Source organism: Mesoplodon mirus (genome assembly GCF_964341445.2).
Source record: "Mesoplodon mirus genome assembly, chromosome: 2".
NCBI lineage: Eukaryota > Metazoa > Chordata > Mammalia > Artiodactyla > Ziphiidae > Mesoplodon > Mesoplodon mirus.
The window spans coordinates 31193598-31215665 of record NC_138977.1 but is presented as its reverse complement, the minus strand read 5'-3'; the positions used below and the strand labels follow the sequence as shown (position 1 = coordinate 31215665).

The following is a 22068-nucleotide window of genomic DNA, read 5'->3' as shown; positions in this document are numbered from 1 at the left end:
TAAAAAAAAGTTACTCAGAACCAGTTAGTTCCAGAGAAGTTCAAAAACATTTGAAGTCTGTCGAGATAGTTTGTCTACAAATGTCTTTGCACAATGAATGAATGTGGACTATCCGTAAGTTTTATTCTGCATCTAATCTTAATATGGAACATGGTGTTTGAAGAAATGAAATCTTGGGGGATTTTATTTCAGGTAGACTATATGGATGAAAATGAAGAATATTTTCAACGTCAAGCTTCTCATCGACAGTCTCGAAGGAGATTTAGAAAAATCAACCAGAAAGGGGAAAGACAAACCATTATTGATACTGTGGATCCTTATCCTGTGGGCAAACCACCTTTGCCTAGAGGCTATCATACGGTAAGTTGTACAAGTATAATAATTATATTTATCTTTATAGCTTTTTGTTGGGAGTTTTGTGAAAAGACATACATTTTCTGTTTTTTGATGAATAATTCCTTTCTGGGGTATACTTATTCAAAGTGCAGATTTTTCTGGAAACACACATAATATGAATAGTTTAAGGAGCATTGAAGTAAGATATCAAAAGGCATTGTTTAGCCTTTTTATTTCTTAACATGGTCTCTGAGGATCAGCTTTGTGATCAGCATGTACAGTTGTAACTGGGATATTTTTAGGTTCTTATCTTAATCTAAAATTTTGCCCTTTCCCTCACCGTCCCGTGATGGGTATCATACCTGTTTTTTATTCAAAAGTTAGATATTTAAAAATTACCTATTATTTTCATACCATTGTGAGAATATTATCTGAGAATTTTTTGTTTTTAATATGATAAAGTGAGAACATAATTTGAAATGATGCTTCTGTAAATCCCAGTGTAAAGATGGTCTGAAGCATTTCTAATAGGTTCAGAGGTCCTCTTTAATGCTTTCACCACTTGATTGTCACTTATTTCATAAATATTAGGTGAAGAAACTACTTTTTATGTTTGAGGAAACCGAGGCACAGATAATGAGTGATTTGTACAAGACCCCAGCGTAGTCAGTTTGGGAGCCTTATTTTTCTCACTCATCTCTCTCTGCTCAGCTGCGCTGTGTCCATGTCCCCTGGTGGCCCACCCAGAATGGTGGCAAATATATTTGAGGATTTCTGTTTTCAAGAAGAAAGTAACTTGAATTCTTCCATATGTCATAATAAGGTCACATATGGTTTATCTATACTTATAGTACCATTAAATGAGCACTCATTTGTGAAATTAATTTTAAAATAAAAATATGAAAAAATAAAAATAGGTAAAAGACAACTATTTTACATTTCTTATTTGTTTGTCTTCCGTATCCTCGTCTTTCTTTTTGCAAATAAGTATAAATGCAAACTGCATGGGAAAATGTATATAGACTTAAAACTATGTACTTAATTTTCTGGTAACTTGAAGGGATGCATTTTATACCCGCACTTCATGTGTTCTATTTCTGAGAGCCCTTTGTATTTGAATATTTAAGCAGTTTTGACCACCAGCTCTCTGCCCACTCCTCTCACGGCCCATGCACAATTTTAATTTAACATGAATTTCATAGTTGAATCATTTTATTGAGCTCATTTGGAAAGGGTTGCTTTTTGCTCATCATAAAGTCAGCTTTGTTTGCCTGCTGGAGAGCCTTGGTATTTTCTTGAAAAAACCTATGAAAGGTTTTTTGTTACCATTGTCTATAAAAGAAGGTAGTATTTTTAGTGTTGATGTAGCCTCATGGAAGAAGGAAATATGGATTAAAAATAGTTGTACACATTAATGGTACAATCTACTAATATTGTTAATATTCTTTCTGCTTTGGAATTATTTTTCCAAATCAGATTCTATACCAGGATATTTAGCGGCAGTGTGGGTTACTAAAAATTTAGTGTTAAAGCTGATTGGTTTGATTTTATAGTTATATTTGTCCCATTTAAGTTGGGGGGTGTCATTTTATAATTATTTCTCTCTCCTATCCCCATGTTTTTCCCCCTTTATGGAATACTTCACCCATCTCCCCTACATGACTCCCCCTTTTTAATCTGATTTTTTTTTAATGTGTAGTTTTTTTAAATTATTCAAGATTACTTTTTTTTTAGTGGTTTTAAAAAATGTCTTACCTGGTCAACAGGTACTTTTATGAGGGAAAATTCAGTACTAGGGTGAAACATTTAACTTGCTTACTGATGGATCAGGTACCAGTTTGCTAATATGTGACATGGTGGTATTACTTTTTCTAAGTAAGTTCAGATGGGCAACAAGTATCATAATTCTAAATATTGAATCCTGTCTTTTCATGCAAGTTGTGTTTTAATTTTATTTATATAATTATTATTTTGCCTAAGTACATGATTTTAACATATGAAAACAACAAAATTAGCCCTAAGTCACATTTACTTATTCTGAGCAGAAATACTCCTTTTGAAAGAACCCTAGTAAGGTGGGAGCCAGGGTGAAAAGTTTGTTGAAAAGGTGCATGGTCCTACTTCACAGGCGACCTAAATGGTTGCAGGTGCATTTCAGGTGCATGGCTAAGGAACATAAAAGACATCATACATGTAGCCAGTGCTGTATGGTCATTCTTAACCTAATTTAACATGATCTTCATTTTGGCAGATGTACTGTAGCATGTCTGATAATGTCATCTTTTCCTTTCCTCCTCTATGGCACTCATTTCATTTTGGCTCAAAGGAATGCACTAAATCTCAGGTATTGTAATTTGTGTGTGGTCTCCTAATACTAACCTCAGTTCATTTGTGAATTTGCATTGTAACTAATGAGTTTATAATATTGATGTGTTTTGCTTGGTCTTGTTCTTTTGTATTTTGCCCTGATTTAGTAAAATCCCTTACAACTTGGAAACTATCAGTGGTTTGGTTGATGTCACAGGCTGCTTTATTTGTGCAGACCTAGGGATAAATTGCTCACTTTCTTTGAAGAATGAATAAAAGTGCAGACTATGTATTTTTAAGAATGAGTGGAGCACAGTTCTTAACTAACCTGCTTTGCTTATAAAGAAATGAAGAGAGAAAGACAGGCAGATAGACATCATGGATGTTTAAGTGCTTTTTGTGTGAAAGTTCTATGGGAAATCCATTAGACATTTACATTTTAAAGGCTATAGGTGTGAAAGCTTTAAATTTCAGGAATCCCAGTGTGAGAACATTTTGGGAGACCACTGGTAAAATTTTAGTCAGAATAGAGGCTTTGTCAAAAAGGAAATAAAAGAATTTACAACTCGCTTGCATTTTCTTATTTGCGCTTGATTTTTAACCAGATTTCATGCTTTTATTTCATTCTATATTTTAATTGAGGCCTATAATAATATCTTTGCTCATTTGTTTCATGCCAATATATGACTAATCTACGGTTTCAGCATTACTCGTTTGAAATTTTGGGTCAAATTTGGGGTTATCCGGGAATTTGGAGTCAGGGAAGAAAAACTCATTTATCTCTGGAAACTGCTTGGTTAAGTAACTAGTGAAATGTTATGGTTGTGTTTTCTTATTGCCCAGGAAAAAGATCATCAATAATTTAATTCACATTAGAGGAAGGCTACTGTCAATGTAATATCTTTGGCTATTACAGTAACCTCGCCTGAAAACACGAAATATTTGTATAAGTTTTCAAATTAAAATAAGGCCATTACTTTACGTTCTATACAATATAATGCATATTAAAATGTCACAGGTGACATAATTGCTGTATTTTATTTTAGAGGCGCCGCTAATTTTTCAGTGATGTGGTAAATCTAAAAAATGTTGATAGTTTTTAAATTTGATAAGATTCTGATAAAATTGTATAAAAATTTTTAAAATTGCACCAGTGTTTTGAGCTTTTATCTAGTACATGTATACTTAAAACGTATATAACTTTAATATTTTAAAAGGTACACCAGTATGTAATTAGTCCTCCTCTTTTTCAGTATGAGAAATTACAGGTTAGTCTAATTCCCATTTAGAAGTAGGAATTGAATTTAAAATGTGCACTGGATTATGATGTATACCTTATGTACACTTTTAAAAATTAGACGTGTTGCAGCAGTTTAAGACAGATGATAATAATTTTCTTCAGAAACACGAATACTCACATAGTCCATGTAGAGTGTTTGCAGGTCACTCTTTCAAGGCAAGTGTGTGAGGTTTGCAGAGAATAAGCATTTTAAAATGCAGTGAGAAGGCAAGATTGGAGATGGCTTTCATTAGCATTTTCTTACATTTTGATGAGTTGGGTTGAGGCTGTGTTTAAGACTGCCAGAAAACAGGCTGCGGCACGAATTTTCAGTCTTTGAGTGGGGAGAGGCAGGTGGCAGAGTCAGGTCGTGGATAATGTTCCCGGCAGAGGCTGGGAAATTTGGGGTCATTTCTAGACTGACTTGGGACTTTGGACAGGTTTACCTTGTCGACAGGCTCAGAATAGGGTGGGGCGGGGGGAAACCTGTTTATTTTACCCCTAATTACAGGCCCCCTCTGCATTGATGGGTAATTTATTCTAGAAGTTTGGGTGGGTAGGGAAATGTGAGTTCCATAATAAGAATGGAGAGGAGAGGGAGGGGACTTAAAAGGGAAGAAGGGCCTTCTTACTTTCACCTGGATGCAGGGATGGGGAAGCTGGCACATACCTGCACATACCTGTTCTGTCATCTTTTTATTCCTTTTTTTTTTTTAATGGGAAAAAGAACAAAACAGCTCTCCTCTCTTCCTCGTTTAGAAAGTGTGAAAATTGTACAGCAATATTAGACTGAAGACTAAGGAAAACTTGTCCCGTCTAAACTGTGGAGGTGATGTGTACTGACTGACGTTTCCTACCTTTGCAGCCTTCCAGGGCTGGTTGCATAATTAAAATGCTCTCCACTCTTTGAGGTTCTGATTGGCTTTGCACCTCCACTCCTACTTACCTCCCAAAGTGTGGCTTTACTTTATACAAATTTAAATTAGGAGGATTCAAACACAATATAACATAAAACTTATTTATAAAGTTTCAATCAATGCAAACTTTTGGAAAAAGGAGAACCCATCGGTCATAGAAAAAGGTATTTCCCACACATTCTGTTAGTAATCCTTTTCTACAATGGGAATATACACTTCAGGGCACCGTTTAATAATTATGTATTGAATTTTTCAGTAGGTCATGCTTAGTTTAAAGTTCTTGGTGCAGGTGTACAAAAGAAATAAAAATAGTGCATAAAAGTAAGTTAATATAATCTAAGTTGAATACAATGTAATATTACAAAAACATCATGGAATTAATTTTTTTATTAGAGCCAGCGATAATACAATATCTCTAACGTAGCACCAATGTAATAAGATTGATTCTTATATGAGGCGTATGAAAATGAGTCCTATTTTTAATAAGGTTATTCTTCATAAGACAAGTACTATTTCTTCTAATGGTTATATAATCATTCCTAGGTTATATATATCGTATGTATCTCTGAATATAATCTATCACTTTTTTTTAAGTGATGGATTTGATTTAAGTTGGTTTCATCTTCAGTTAAGGACTTCTTAGTAGGTTAATTTCAAAAAAAATTTAAGTATTGAAACATGAAAAAATTACAACGTTTGTGTGATTATGCACATTTGTTTGACATTAGACTTTTTGACATGAGCTGTTGTTCTTGCATTAGAAGTAGGCAATAGTGGGCTTCCCTGGTGACGCAGTGGTTGGGAGTCTGCCTGCCGATGCGGGGCACGCGGGTTCGTGCCCCTGTCTGGGAGGATCCCGCACGCTGCAGAGCGGCTGGGCCCTTGAGCCATGGCCGCTGAGCCTGTGTGTCTGGAGCCTGTGCTCCGCAACGGGAGAGGCCACAGCAGTGAGAGGCCCGTGTACCGTAAAAAAAAAAAAAAAAAAAGAAATAGGCAATATTTTCCCTCATGTTACGGCTTTGCTTTGTCACTTTTTCTTTACTTTTATACTGAGGTCTTCCTACTTTAATCCAATATATGCTACTTAACAGTAAGAGCATGTGTTGTGTATCAGTGACTTGTGTGTCTACTAAATTTCCTAGAATATTAAGGTCTTAAGATTTTAACTTATAACAGTCAGTTCATATCCCACTTGACTAATTTATTCAATGATGATATTTAAAATCTGTTTATATGCATATACAGAAATTTTTCAAGTATGGGGAAATTTCTTAATTATTTGAATATTTTTATTCTTCATCTTTCATCAGGCGTTTGCTTAATTAAATCTAAAGCCTTTGTCTTCAGTATGGTCATCAGTCTCTCTCTGTGAATTATAATAGGATGGAGTTTCAGAAAATTTGTGTATTCCGTTTCTTGTATCATGGAGAGGAAAGCTCAGTATTTTCATTTATATGTTTTTTATTATTTTAATGAATATTATTGAGCGCCCACCTTGTTTCAGGGCTGTGCCAGACTCCATGGCTGTAAAGGTCTACAGGACAGACAGAATCTGCCCTCATTGACTTTATGGCCTCACACAAAATACAGATAAATCGACGGCAGTTAAGATAGAGGGAAATCCAGGTACTGTGGAGACTCAAAAACCAGGCATCTTGAGGAATCAGGCATGGCTTCCTGAAAGGCCTTACTGTCTTTGCTCAAAGGAAAATCTTCTTTAATCCAAGAAAGCCCAATAGAAATGTGAAAAAGAAATGAATTGGGAAGTAAAGAATGGAAAGAGGGGATGTGGATAGACTGTTGATAGGAGTGATAGATACAAACCTGCCCTCCCCACATTTTGGTATATACTGTTGTATGCAAGCCCCAAAGTTTTTATATTTGCATCACAGAGTCTTTTAAAGAGAAATGTCAAAAGTATCCTTTGCTTTTCATGCCTATTCTCAGCAGGTTTACTAGCCCCTCCTCACCTAGACCATGTTGCATTTTAAAATCCTGCATAAAGCATCCTGTGGAAAGGTCTTTGAACAATAGGTGGACATAACAGCGTTGCATTCCTGGCAAAGTGCAGCCTGTTAAAGCTGCTGCGGTGGTCTCTGTCTCCTTGCTTTGGGGGGACCGTTTCTCTTTCTTGCAGTTATAATCAGGTATTTATGTTGATTTAATTTATACAGATTGAGAAATTACACCATAGAGTCTGTTTAGAAATTGAAGTGTAAATCAGGAAATAGTGTAAAATATGAAATGATTAATCTCGTGCTATTAACAGCATGCATTGCAAATTCATGCAAGGCAGTTGAGAATAGTGTGCAGTGTGCTGTTTACACAAGTTTCAGCTTCTGTTAGAGGATGTCTATTTTTATATATGACATCATCGCTGCTGCAGAACTCCCGTGGCCACTGGGATTTACTGTTCTTTCATTCCATTCTGAAAGAAAGCTTGTATTGATGTCATAATTGGACCCATCTTTTGGTTGCACTTGGAAATTGAAAGTAATCAGGGTGTTGTGTAGCATGTCATGTAATATTTCAAGCAATTTATTTGTCAGAAAGATCAGTGCCACTTTGTCCTGCCTCTGATTGTGAACACTGGTGGCTCTCTCTGTGCCTGTTCATGTTTTAAATATATTTGGCTAAAATTTAACTTTTAGTCTCAATAGCAACAATCCTTTCATCTTCAGCCATTTCATTTCTTATGTGATTTTTCCTTTTCTTTTCTTTTTTTTTTTGCCATGAGATTTTGCAGTGCTACACGCTGATTTGAAAAATGTCTCTTTTCTTTGGAAAAATCTACTTTGATATTCAGACCTGTTTCCTACCAGTGCTGAACTGACCTTTTTTACAATTAACTGATCCATTCTAAGTTGTCTGTGTTCACTATTTGAAACATTGGGTGACTAGAAATGTTCTCTTTTGATTTTGAATCCTGTGTTTAAAACATTATTAACTTTGAAATACCTTTCTATTAGCTGGAAGATATTGTTGACCAACCTCTGGAAGAAACTCCAGCATGTGATTCGATGTATGGGTGTTAGGTTGACATCACTCATGAAAGGAAAATTTTAATGATTCATATTAAAATAATTTTTAACTGTCTACTGGATTTTGTACATATTTTTGTGTATAAATTTTCCTCCTTATCCTCTCAAAAAATTAATCATTATCCATATCTCAGTAGGAAAGTTTTTTCCCCCTTGTTTTACAGAAACTAATTAAGAACAAACTACAGATTAAAAAAATAACAGGTTTATTGAGTTAGAACTCACATGCCATACAGTTCACCTATTTAAAGTGCATAATTCAACTCTTTTTCTTTTCTTTTATAAAAAACATATAACACTGAGACTTCCCTGGTGGCGCAGTGGTTAAGAATCCGCCTGCCAATGCAGAGGACACGGGTTCGAGCCCTGGTCCGGGAAGATCCCACATGCCGCGGAGCAACTAAGCCCGTGCGCCACAACTACTGAGCCTGCGCTCTAGAGCCCACGAGCCACAACTACTGAGCCCGCGAGCCACAACTACTGAAGCCTGCGCCTAGAGCCCATGCTCCGCAACAAGAGAAGCCACCACAATGAGAAGCCCACGCACCGCAACGAAGAGTAGCCCCCTCTCGCCGCAACTAGAGAAAGCCATCGCGGAGCAACGAAGACCCAATGCAGCCAATAATAATAATAATAATAAATAAATAAATTTATTTTAAAAAAATATGTAATACTAAATGTACCATCTTAACCATTTTTAAGTATACAATTCAGTAGTATTAAGAATATCAGTAGTAATGACTGACTTGAACATACCCAGTTCACAGGTGTACCTCACAGCCTTTGTGATAGTTTAAATTACACATAGGCTGAAAAATAACTTTAAGATATTTAGGAAAAAAATAATTATAGAATCTATTGAAAAAAAATAAAAGGCTTACTGAACAGTTGTATTAGAGCAATTTCTTATGAACTTAGTATGGGGTCAGTAGCCTTTTATTTTTTCCTATGTCTTCCTTTCTCACTTTCAAGTGGAATATTGGTGGTGGTTGGATGTGATGCAGAGTTTAGAACTGCTAGCCTAGAGGAGAAATGATGTGACCACAGAGTGGGCCGGATCTGAGAAATGAATCGCTAATTGGAATAAATGGCGGAGGAATTCTGAAGGGAAAGGTTTGAAGATGAAAAAGAAAGTATTCAGGCTGTCTTGACTTTTACTCAGATGTCTGTGAGGATAACAGTGATAATTGGTCACCTGTGGCTTTGGTACAATCCGGAAGGCATTTAGGAGTGTTAGAAAATAAGGTTAAAATCTCAAAGTAAGTTGTAGCGTTTCCCTCTCACTAATTATTCGTGTATGTCTACTTTCCATCCACTTTAGCCAGAATTTTAAACCGAACCTTCAAAAGCCTGTTCGAATCATCAGGGATTTTGGAATACTCAGGAAAGTTTTCAAGAAAAAGATCATTTTGCCATTTGTTACTTTATGAAATATGCACATCCCAACCAAGTGTGATGAAGAGAATATTTGGGCCTAGGCAATAGTCTTGATCCTTTCAATGCCCTTGACGGTAATGGGCATTCTTAACAAGCACTGCGGTCTTTTTATTCCTCCTCAGCCCGAAAGTTTGCCTAACTTTTGGTACTAACTTTAGTTAGATGAGGAGGGTATGAGCAGCTAGCCTTCCTGCAAGTGGATGTGTTGTTAGAAGGTTCAGCTGAGGTCGGATCTTACAGGGTTTTATCTTAAAGGAATCTAAGGACAGCCGACAACTGGGTTTTCACAAAGAGCCAAGAGGCTGATTATTTTCTGGTTCATCTCAGAGCAGCAGCTGTCAAACTTGTCCATCTCAGGACTTCTTTACACTCTTAAAGCTTTTTGAGACAGACTTCCCTGGTGGCTCAGTGGTTAAGAATCCGCCTGCCAGTGCTGGGGACACTGATTTGATCCCTGGTCCAGGAGGATCCCACATGCTGTGGAGCAACTAAGCCTGTGTGCCAGAACTACTGAGCCTGCGCTCCAGAGACCGTGCTCCATAACAAGAGAAGCCACCGCAATGAGAAGCATGTGCACCGCAACGAAGAGTAGCCCTCGCTCGCTGCAACTAGAGAAAGCCTGCACGCTGCAACGAAGACCCAATGCAGCTAAAAATAAATAAATAAATACACTTATTAAGGAAAAAAAACGTTTTGAGGGCTCCAACAGCTTTTGTTTATATGAATTATCTACATCATTACTTGGCATATTAAAAATTGCAACCGAGAAACTTAAAAATATGTATTCATTGGTTAATTAAACATAATAAACCCATTATACATTAACATAAGGGTTTTTTTTAGTGAGAGGTAACTATATTTTCAAAACAGAAAAAATGAGAAGAAGGGGTGTTGTGGTTTATAGTTCTACAAATATGTTTAATGTTTGGCCTAGTAGAAGGCAGCTGGATTCTTATATCTGCTTCTGTATTCAGTCTTTTGTGATGTGCTTTTCTGGCTGAAGTATATAAAGTATGGCCTCACACAGATAGGTAGTTGGAAAAGGGAGGAAAGTTTTAACAGCTTCTTCAAATAATCTTCCTGATACACTACACCAAAATTTGACGGACTGTAGTTCCTTAAACTTGCTGTTGCAATGAGGAACATAACACTCTGTCAGTTAGCTTCTACAAATTTTCTTTTATTAAAACCCATTCGTCTTACTTACACACTGAATGGGTCTTTCTATTCATGTATGATTTTATAACATCATGCATTCGTCATTGAATTTAGGTCTTCCAAATTTTGGCATGTTACACAATATAAAAAAAAACACATTTGTTAGTATCACTACCAGTCTCATGTCAAAAGACCTTAATTATTGGGAAGCTGTCAAGCTTATGGGATTGGACATGTTTTCTTAATGTCTAATTTTTACTTGAAAGCTAAAATTTTATCCTTGGGAAAGTGCTATCAGCTGTTTTCCTTGAAGTGACAAGCTCAGTTTGTCCATTTTCAAGAAAATATCGGCCAAGTACCCTAGTTTTAGTAACCACAATTTGTCCATTTTTTGTTCTTTCCCACAGAAATAGCTTTCCATGAAAAAACTGAGGGCGGGACCCTTCTGAGAGCAGGGCCTGTAGACGGCTGAGCTTGCACGCCTATGAGGCTGCCCCTACCTTGTTTCCTGTGTGATTCTTCCCCTTACTTCCTTTTCCTTTTTGGTGCTTAATCTCCTCATAGATACAAGGAGAAAATGGAAAGCCCTCAAGCTAACTTGGGATGGAATCAGAAGAATTTAAAAATGCTTTATATTAAATAATGGTTTTAAATATATTAATTAATTGGCTTGGATGGTCACCAGCAGTCCTTTGTGTAGTTACTGTAGTAATCTTTAAAGGTACATATTTTTACTTAATTTATTTAGCATTTCTCATCTAGAGAGTGTTTCTCTTTAGGAATTTTATCTTTGGAGCCCATTTTCCCCCCAGAAAGTTCTCTGCCTCCTCTTTCCTATTAAGATAATTATGAGCCATTATGCGGAATTATAAAATATTTAAATTTTTTACACAAACATTTGTGTGGTATGAAAGTATGACCTAATCATAACTGTAAAGAGTGTGTTAGACACCTTTTTTGGGGGGGAGTGGGGCAGTATGCAGGCCTCTCACTGTTGCGGCCTCTCCCGTTGCGGAGCACAGGCTCCGGACGCACAGGCTCAGCGGCCATGGCTCACGTGCCCGGCCGCTGCGTGGCATGTGGGATCCTCCCGGACCGGGGCACGAACCCGTGTCCCCTGCCTCGGCAGGCAGACTCTCAACCACTGCGCCACCAGGGAAGCCCTAGACAACCTTTAAAACTGAGTTTTGGGTCTTACACTAATACCAATAAGACTAATTTTTGGTGTCCTCACCCACTCCCATACCCTCAAAAAAAAAGATACTCACCAGGAGTAATTTCAACAGCCTCCTGTGTGTGATTAGTACTTTAGATTCAGGGTAATGTAATGTATTACAAATCGTTTCAGTTTGATAGTGTGAAATAAATAAACAATACCTAGCAACATATTTAAAACTTCTCTAACCTTACCATTTTTCTCGAATTATATCTTTGTTATCCTCTAGTTTGAGTATCTTTTCTTCTTTTTTTACTGGCTCCCTTTTTCCTTTTTGGTCTAAATAAATATGCTGCCTTCACTCTTTCCACTTGTCCTGCTTATGTTAAGACACCAGTGGTTGGTTTCCTTTGTCATCACAACGGTGTGGTTTACTTCTTATAATGGTGCTCTGAGATTCGGTGTGCTTCAGTAATCAGCTACTGCAGCAGAATATCTGAAAGGGTTAGCGCTGCCTTGGGGAAGGGACTGGAGGTTTTCCTGCTCCCAACTTTGAGATGGTAAGTTTGCCCTGGTAAGAGCTGAAATGTCCACTTATACCTTCTATGAGGTCAGTGGTCACTATAGGTTCCTTCATCCCTTCTCGCTTAGAGAAATTCCCCCTTTAGGTGATTGTCTCACTTTCTTCCCTACTGCGTTTTTATCTTTATTGTAAATACCATGCTTTCTAGTAGTGTGTATGATATTTTTTTAAATTTATTTTTTATTGAATTATAGTTGAATTACAATGTTGTATTAATTACTGCTATACAGCAAAGTGATTCAGTTACACGTATGTATACATATATTCTCTTTCATATTCTTTTCCATCATGGTTTATCACAGGATACTGAATATAGTTCCCTGTGCTATGCGGTAGGACTTTGGCGTTACCTATTCTATATATATTAGTTTGCACCTGCTAACTCCAAACTCCTAATCCATCCCTCCCCCACCCCCTCCCCCATGGCAACCACCATTCTGTTCTCTGTGTCCCTGATTCTGTTTCTGTTTCGTAGATAGGTTCATTTGTGGCATATTTTAGATTCCACATATAAGAGATATCATATGGTATTTGTCTTTCTCTTTCTGACTTAATTCACTTAGTATGATAATCTCTGGTTGCATCCATGTTGCTGCAAATGGCATTATTTCGTTCTTTTTTATGGCTGAGTGTATAATGCTAATTTCTTTATTAGTTTTGTTTTTTGTTTTTAAAAAGTCCACTGAATTGAATGGTTTGTTGTAAAATTTTGGCCCAACAGATTTTTTTTTTTTTTTGGCTTCACCTCCTTGAAAAAGCATTACCTATAAAATACAGGCCATCAAGAAAAATAGGTTTTGTTATACATTTGCTCCAAGGCAGTCTTTTAGTAACCATTTCATATGATGCACAGTACATTGTGCTTATGTCCACCACACTATTGAATTAACCAGGATGATTTCTGAAGGTCATACCTGATTTCTTGTATTCCTGTCCTGTCTCACTTTGTCTTGGGGGTTAAGTGTAGAATGAATGAGTGAATGCTACTTATTCTGTTGCGTGTTTCATTATAGATTTATGGTTATGTGTTAATACAGTGAACTGCTACTTTATGGCACAATCAGGAGGTATAATCTTCCATGAATGTGATTCATCTGGCCAGTTGTGAGCAATTCTAACAATTATAGTTGTCTGATACATACAGTTAAATATTCTGGTCTTGTCCTTTAAAAATACCAGCATGGTAGTAATTGAAAATTTCAAAGCACAACTAAAATATGAATAGGGTAAAATACTCTGTTTGCCTTTTTAGAGCTTTTAAGGAGAGGGAGAAATTAGATGGGTGGTTTGGGCTTTGTTTGTTTATTTGTTGATTTCTGAGAAGGAAGATTGAATATTGTCATCTTAAACTCATGTGGTCATGGTGGGAGGCTGGCTTCTTTTTCAAGGGAACATTTAAAAAATTTCTGTGACATCTGAAATATTTTCTATATTGAGACAGTCTCTTCTATATTTAATTATTTTCCAGGCAAATTTACTTGGAAGCATTTCCTGTCTGGAGTATATTTAATTACATCAGATGGGCTGTCACAATTCTATTCCTGGTCATGAAGTCCACTGATGAATGCTGCTGCTTATAAATACTGTTATTTTCATTCAGAGTGAAGATTATTGAACCATTATGAAAATTTATACATATTGATATTTATTTGAAAACCTCAGATTTAAAAAATGAAAATATGTTTGTTAAAATTAAATTCCTGAAGCGTCAGGAGAGTCTTTGGAAGCAGACAGTATTTCGTATGCCTTTGTACACCTTTTGCACAGTGTGTATGCTGTTACGGTAGGTCCTCAGCAGTGTCCTGGTTCCATGCTGGTGTCGATCAAACTCCCAGAATTAGCATGAGTTAACATTTCTAGGAGAGGCATCATAGATCCACCTGCATTAACACATCTATACAGCATTAATTAATGGGTTGCCCAAACCTTGAGTGCAGCTGAATTTTTAGAATATCTTGGAAAGAATAAAATCAACCCTTATTGAATGCTTATGACATATACCAGTCGTCAGGGTGCTTGTTCATGTATTTCGTCAATCACACTTTGCTGCAGCATTAAATGTTTGGTGATGGCATCTCCACTGTTAGGAGATAAGCCTCCTAAGGTCAAAGGTGTCAAGTAATGTGTTCGATGTTCATGGTCACAGAATCAAATAAAGACACAGGTCTTCTCTGTCCTTGATACAGAACATTATTTATTTTTGAAAATGAATTTAACATATATTGCTTTTATGTTACTTAAACTTTAAATTTGATCTAAAAGAAATATAATATATATCATATAATTCAACCACTTTAAATGCCTACCATTTAAGTACCTTTAAAGGAAAGAGGCTAGAGCACAGAATGTCCACTCTGGTAGGCTTTGGTTGATTCATCAGTCTTTTTTGTTGCAGTTGGGTGTTTTCCCCTCTTGAACCATGCATCTCTCATCAGTAAAGCACAGCATTCCCCCCCCCCATTTAAATAACCTTTCTAGCTTCATTCCAATACAGAAATGGGTTTTCACTGGCAATTAGTACTGTTTCATAACAGAGCATAACTATGTAATTAATTAGTGTATTTTAAAAGTTAGGTCCACTAAGTAACAAGCCAAATGTTGCTAAAAGAACTTTTGTAAGTATGACTTTTTTGTGGTACGCGGGCCTCTCACTGTTGTGGCCTCTCCCGTTGTGGAGCACAGGCTCCGGATGCGCAGGCTCAGCGGCCATGGCTCACGGGCCCAGCCGCTCCGTGGCACGTGGGATCTTCCCGGACTGGGGCACGAACCCGTGTCCCCTGCATCGGCAGGCGGACTCTCAACCACTGCGCCCCCAGGGAAGCCTTGTAAGTATGACTTTTTAACGAACTAAAACAACTTACAGTTGTCTAAATGTAGTCATCATTTTTAGAGATAAAAACACACCGCCACAAAATTACTAACTTCTGCACCAGAAAATACTGGAAGTGTTCTGGTAGTATTTAAGAATATTGAAAATGTATATCAAATAGTTTCAGGGAGTTTAAAAACCTTCTATAAAACTGATGATGTAGTTATGTACGGCTTTTAATAATTCAAATTATTGCTACCATTAAGAAAAACACCTTTTACTTACCTTTTTCTAAGCTTGACAGCATTTAATTTGCAGAGTAAGGGATGTTAAAAAGAAAACCTCTAAACTATTGTCCAGTTATCACTATAATTTTTAAAAAGGGCATTTTAATATTCCCTCTCTGGCTGCCAAAGTAGGAAGACAAAGATCTCAGAATAAAGGATAGTTACCACCAGGAAATCTTATCCCAAGATAGACCATCTGAATGGAAATATTACCCCTCTACCCCCATCTTGCTACTAGCTAACGTTTGGGACCAGCCATATAGATAAGATAACTTTTAAGAACGTAAAAGGATTTTAGGAATCTGCCAGTCAAACCACTTAATAAAATTTATCTTTTTCTGTGTAATCACTGACATTCATCCTCTGCTTTAAGATTTTTAGTTACACTTAGCACTGATATTTGTGAGATAGTCCATATGTAATGCCTGTCAAAATTGGACCCTACTGCCTGGTACAAAGAAAGGGTTTTGTAAATCATAGCAGTTATTGTTGCTTGTAGGAAAGGCCTAATTATTAAGAAACTTCCCTTATGTTTAGTGAAATCTGCCTCTCTGTATCTTAGTTTGTGGTTCTAGATATCTCTTAAAGCAGCACAAATGAGTATTCATGTTCCATTTCCATGTAACTGTGCTTCAGATATTTAATGAGACCCTGCTCTGTTCAGCCTCTTCTCTAGGTTAAACATTCCTAACTTCTTATAACCTTTCTGAACACCATATCATCTTGATTTTCTGCTGTTTGAACATTACAGTTACTCATTATCTGTCCTAAGTCATGATGTCTAAAATGGGTTGCTGTAAACCACATGCAAGCTATAGCAGAGCTTCCTGTCTCCCTCCCTCTGGGCCTTATGAGTTTGATAATGTAACCTGAGATTTTATTAGGGTTTTCAGTCACCTTGGAGCTTTTGGCCAGCTCCCTTTTACAGATAGCCCCTCCCACTCCCCCCCCCCACCACGAATTGTTCCTCCAGCCTGATCTTCCCTCTCCTGTACTTGTAAGAGTGACACTTTGATGGTACACGGTTAAATTTAGATTTGCTGGTTTTCGTCTACTCTTTTCACCTGTCAAGTTATTTAAAACACCTAATTTTGTCAGTAAGCAAATTGGACATCTTTCATGGTTGCACAACTATCCTATGTCTGTTTCCTCATCTTAAAGCTGGTGTAATACTACTTCACAGGTTACTTTTGAAAATGTATAAGTGGAATTACTTATGCATTTATTCTTTGAGCAATTACTGTGTGTTAAGTACTAGAGATAAAACACTTTATCATTGACAATATCAGATAAAATCTTGTATGGTCCCTGCCTTCAGCTAGTTTACATTCCAGCTTGTGGTCAATATTTCTCTTTTTGTTAAATAAAAATAAGAGTGATAATTAACTACTGTGTTCGTGCAAACATATTAGTCATAAGGGAATAGGTTACATGCCAAATTAGTAATAAAGATAGTCATTGCTATTTATATTTGGAGTGGTGCTCTATGAAATACTGAAGTCAGGAGCCCACTTTCAGGCCTCATCCTTAGACAAAGCAGTGAAATGATTTGCAACCAGTGTACAAGGACTTCCCCTCTGAGGTTGAGCATTTTGAGGTGAAGTCTGGTCTTCTTAAAACAGGTTCTTGGGAATGAGGTAAGCTTTGTGAAATCAGCTGTTAAAGTCTGTGCATTTTGAAAAGCCCCGTTCTGTATGTTGGAATTTCTTACTCGCTTATAGCCTTCTTTATTTTTATTTGTTTTTCTGCATGTCTCCATTTCATGCCATCTTTTTTTGGAGGGGGTGGGTGTGACCAAGGATTGAACCTGGGCCACGACGGTGAAAGCACTAAGTCCTAACCGCTGGGCTGCCAGGGAACTCCCCATTTCATGCCATCTTTTAATCGTTCTCTTCTAACGTGGCCCATGTAAATAGTGAGCATATTTATTATAGACAGGTTACATTAGTTCTCCAGTTATGAGTCAGGTGCAACATAAGCAGTTTGTTGTCAGACAGTTTTTTTAAATTAAAGACATAGCCTAAAGATTTCTTTGAATATATCTTTAGAGTATATCTGGGTGATCTTTTTTGGACTCACAGTTTGATCTTTCTAAGTGCCGGTTCAAGTAATGGTTCGTAGTATTTCTAAAGCCTTCATTTAAATTAAACTCAGATGTGTATTCAATAGTTATTATGTATCAGGCATAGTGTGGGTGTCTCTCTTTTTATTTCATAATTAAATTATTTTCAATAAAGAACCTGAAGTACCTTTTTATTGGTCAAAGTAGAAAAAATAAAAATTCTAGCCCCGATTTCCTCTGTGAGGAGGGTGTGGGGGGGACCTGTCTGAAGTTCACCCGAGGATAAAACCGATTATGTGAAATGTAGGCGTGAATTACGGTGTGAAGAATTTGTCAGATAATCAACTTTTTGTTTGTTTGTTTGTTTGTTTAGAAAGAAATCGTAATACTAATGGGATGTTTTGGGTTTAGGAAAAGAGAAGTGAAACTTCTGACCATACCTTGCACAGTTTTGCATTGGCTTGGTGCTCAGTGGGTTTGGTGTGGTTGTGTAGAAAATAGCACTTTAACATGTCATTTCTTTGATGCACAATAAAACATTAGGGTTCAAATTTGTAAAACTTAATGTTTCCAGATATTGAAGAATAAATTCTTCCTGCCTCTCCAAGAGATTTCCTCCAACCTCTGTAGTTTTTCCTCTGGGGAGGGGAGAAAAGGGAAAAAAATCAACATACGTATAGTGGATAAAGTAAATTATATTAGGAACCTGGAGTTCTATTTTGTGTTCTTCCAAACTACTAACTCTATAATCGCATACACTTTATTTTTCTGGGAAAGGACGAATACATTATTTTATTGCTTCCTTGGGTTTTGACCAAGCTTAATTAAACGTTTGTAAAGCACTTGGAGATCTATGGCTAAACACTATAGATGCTATACATAAATAAACACATATTAATCCTAAATGTGGTTGATAACTACTGAGAAGAACAGACCATTTTTCTCAATTTCATAGTAGTTAAAAAGGGCATACTTTAGGTGGAAAAAAGTATAAATGAATATGATGGGTTTAAATTTAGCATGGAAAGGCTTAAGTAATTTCTTGAATTGTGTTATGTAATCTCTATCTTTTGGTTCATTGTTGCTGACAATTTAGAAGTCATTAGAAGTTCTTAGGCAGAAAGCTGTTACGTGGTCCTTTTTCTAGCTGGATCTATTTAATGCTATTTGCTAAATCTAGGTGGTTAAGGAATAGGGTAAATAGAACCAAAATCAGCCTAAGGGTGATTTTTTTCTTATTTGTGTAAACTCTGTAATATGGGATTCTCTTAAATCTTCAGTTCGTATTTTATGTTTGGCATATTATAACCTGGTATAATTCTATTTCATTGTACAAGGTAGTAGGGATAGTAAAATTTCAGTACTGCAATCATGAGTCCTGAAATGTGTAGGTTGTAGGCGTGGAGCCAGGTTGGGAGAGAAGTCTCACCAGTCTCAGCACAGAAAAGCATCAGTGCCTGAGGATGTGTGACTCTGATTTCATCTCTCAGGGTCCCCGATGAAGTTAGTTTCCTCTTCCAGAGAGGTGACAGGTTTTTCTGCAAAGACAAGCATCGCGAAATCTTCCCCTAAAAGGTCAGCCGCCATCAGCGTGGAGGTGATTTGACTTCACCTTGGAGACAGGTTTCTGTCACGTGGGCCTGTGGGGCATGGGCTGGATGGGTGAAAGCTGTGCAGCTTGATCATTTAGTTCTTGAGTTGCCATTGGCTTTATTTGCGTGTGTAGTAAAATACACATAACATTTAAATTTATCATTTTAACCGTTTTTAAGTGTCCAGTTCAGTGACATTAAGTACATTCACGTCATTTTGCAGCCATCACCACCGTCCATCTCCAGAACATTTTCATCTTCCCAGAAGAAACTCCATACCCATTAAACATGACTCCTCATTTCTCCCAGCCCCTGGCCACCACCATTCTCCTTTCTGTCTGTGAAGTTGATTATTCTAGGTACTTCATACAAGTGTTTGTCTTTCTGTGACTGAATCATTTCACTTTAGCACAGTGTCTTCAAGGCGTGTCCTTGTTATAGCTCATTAGAGAATCTTGTTCCTTTTTAAGACGGAATATCCCATTGTATTGATATGTATATACCACATTTTGTTTATGCATTCATTCATACATGGACGCTTGGGTTGCTTCTAGCTTTTACCTTTTTTTTTTTTTTCAAGGTTTTATTTTTTAAAGCAGTTTTAGGTTTACAGCAGAATTGAGAAAAAGGTACAGAGATTTCCCATATATCTCTGCCCCCATGGATGCATAGCCTCACTCACCAGGATAGTACTTTTTTTTTTTTTAACCAAGGATGACCCTACATTGACACATCACATTCGTGAAAACTCCATAGTTTACCTTAGGGTTCACTCTTGGTATAGTACAAATGGGTTTGGACAAATGTATAATTACATGTATCCATCATTATAACATCATACAGAGTATTTTCTCTGCTCTAAAAATCCTCTGTGCTCTGCCTGTTCATTCCCAGTGCACCTCCCCTCCCTCCACAACCACTGACCTTTTACTGTCTCTATAGTTTTGTATTTTCCAGAATGTCGTGTAGTTGGAATCATACAGTATGTAGCCTTTGGAGATTGGCTTCATTCACTTAGTAATATGCACTTAAGGTTTCTCTATGTCTTTTCATGGCTTGATAGCTGGTTGCTTTTTTAGCGCTGAATCATATTTCAACTGTCTTGACATACCACAGTTTATTTATACATTCACCCACTAAAGGACCTCTTGGTGTGGTTTCCAAGTTTTGGCAGTTATGAATAAAATAGCTATACATATTCATGTGCAGGTTTTTGTGTGGACATAAGTTTTCAGTTGCTTTGGGTATATATCAAGGAGTGGGATTGCTGGATCACCAGGTAGAAGTATGTTTAACTTTGTAGGAAACCACCACACTGCCTTCCAAAGTGGCTGCACCATTTTGCATTCCCATCACCAATGAGTGAGAGCTCCTGTTGCTCCACATCCTCACCAGCATTTGGTGTTGTCAGTGTCTGAGGGTTTGACCATCCCAATAGGTGAACAGTGGCACCTCGTTACTGTTTTGATTTGCATTGCCCTGATGACGTATGGTGTGGAGCATCTTTTCGTGTCCTTATTTGCCACGTGTGTATCTTCTTTAGTGAGGTTTCTATTAAGGTCTTTGGCCCATTTTTAACTCAAGTTTTGTCTTACTGTTGAGTTTTAAGAGTTCTTTGTATATGTTGGATAAGAGTCCTTTATCAGATGTCTTTTGCAAATATTTTTTCCCAGTCTGTGGCTTGTCTTCTAGTTCCCTTAATATTGTCTTTTACAGAGCAGAAGTTTTTAATTTGAGTGAATCCAGCTTATCCATTATTTCTTTCATGCATCATGTTTGGTGTTGTATCTAAAAAGGCATCACCATACTCAAGGTTGTCTACGTTTCCTCTTATTATCTTGTAGGAGTTCTATAGTTTTGCGTTTTACATTTAGGTCTGTGATCCATTTTGAGTTAATTTTTGTGGATGGCGTAAGGCCTGTTTCTAGATGATGATGATGATTTTTGCATGTGGATGTCCATTTGTTCCAGCACCATTTGTTGAAGAGTCTCTCTTTGCTCTATTATATTGCCTTTTCCCTTTGTCAAAGAACAGCACTGTTTACTTTTAAATAATTCATTTGTCTGTTATAGAAAAATATCTGGGCCTTTTTTTGTTAGGGACTGGTTTACAAGATCAAATATGGTCTTGCTAATGTCCATTCCCAGTCACTGGGGGTTTCATTCATTCAAAAAGTGCTGATTGTATACAACACGTAGCGTGTTATGCACTGCAAGTCCAGTGGCACGCAGGCAAGCATGGTGCCAGCCATCAAGGAGAGGGGTGTGTAGCAGGGGAGAAGCAAACACTAACTGCACATAATTTCGTGGTTAAGCATGAACTCACGGCATGACAGGAGAGTGATACACAACATGATGGTAGTTTTGAGGGCATTTCACCAGTGCATTTTGAGGGGTGGAGTAGGAGTCGATCAGGAAAGGGAGGGTGAGGGTGAGTTCAAGGCAGAGGAAATAACACGTGAAAAGGTCCTCTTGCCCCTTCAAGGAAGCAAGAGCAGCTGAGGTGACCTGAGGGTCTGAGTGTGGGGTGAGTCTTGAAGACGTGCAGGTCTTGCAGATACCACAAGAGTTGTAGTCTGTGCGCTGAGAGCAGTGGGAAGCCATGCGTGTGTCTGGGTTTGAAAAGGGGGCTCAGTGGATTCAGATGAAATGACCAGAGTTTAGTTTTTCAGAGATCTCAGAGGCAGTCTGTCAAATGGGTTGAGTGGACGAGGTTAGAACTGAATCCAGACAGCTCAGTAAGGAAACTTTTGCAGTTTTCGCGGCAAAAAATAATGATTGGAGTGGGATGGTAGCAGCGGAGATGGAGGGAAATCTGAATTGTAGGGAAGGTAGAGACGTAATTAGTGGGATACTGTGACGGATCGGATGTGGACAAGGGTGTTAAGGGTGACTGGTCGATGTCTCAGGCATTATAACAGGACCGTGGTGGTCCTTCATTTGAGAGGGCGGTGCGGTGAGGGAGTGATGCAACCAAAGTAGGTGATTCCTCAGAGGTTTGGGTGTGAAGTGGGGAAGAGGTCAGACAGTAGCCATGGGAGAATGTAGGATCTCGACAAGGTTTCTGGTTTTGGTTTTGTTTCTGAGACGGGAGAGACCTGAAC

General features: G+C 37.5%; 1 protein-coding gene across 1 annotated transcript in view; it reads left to right on the top strand.

The window, feature by feature from the left end:
• Nucleotides 1–22068, top strand: part of RAPGEF2 (Rap guanine nucleotide exchange factor 2) — a 247062-nt gene that overhangs the window by 128280 nt on the left and 96714 nt on the right. The window contains exons 6-7 of the mRNA XM_082611143.1: nt 193–360; nt 2663–2680. Coding sequence (XP_082467269.1) covers nt 193–360; nt 2663–2680 — 186 coding nt within the window. The remainder of the gene's footprint in view (nt 1–192; nt 361–2662; nt 2681–22068) is intronic.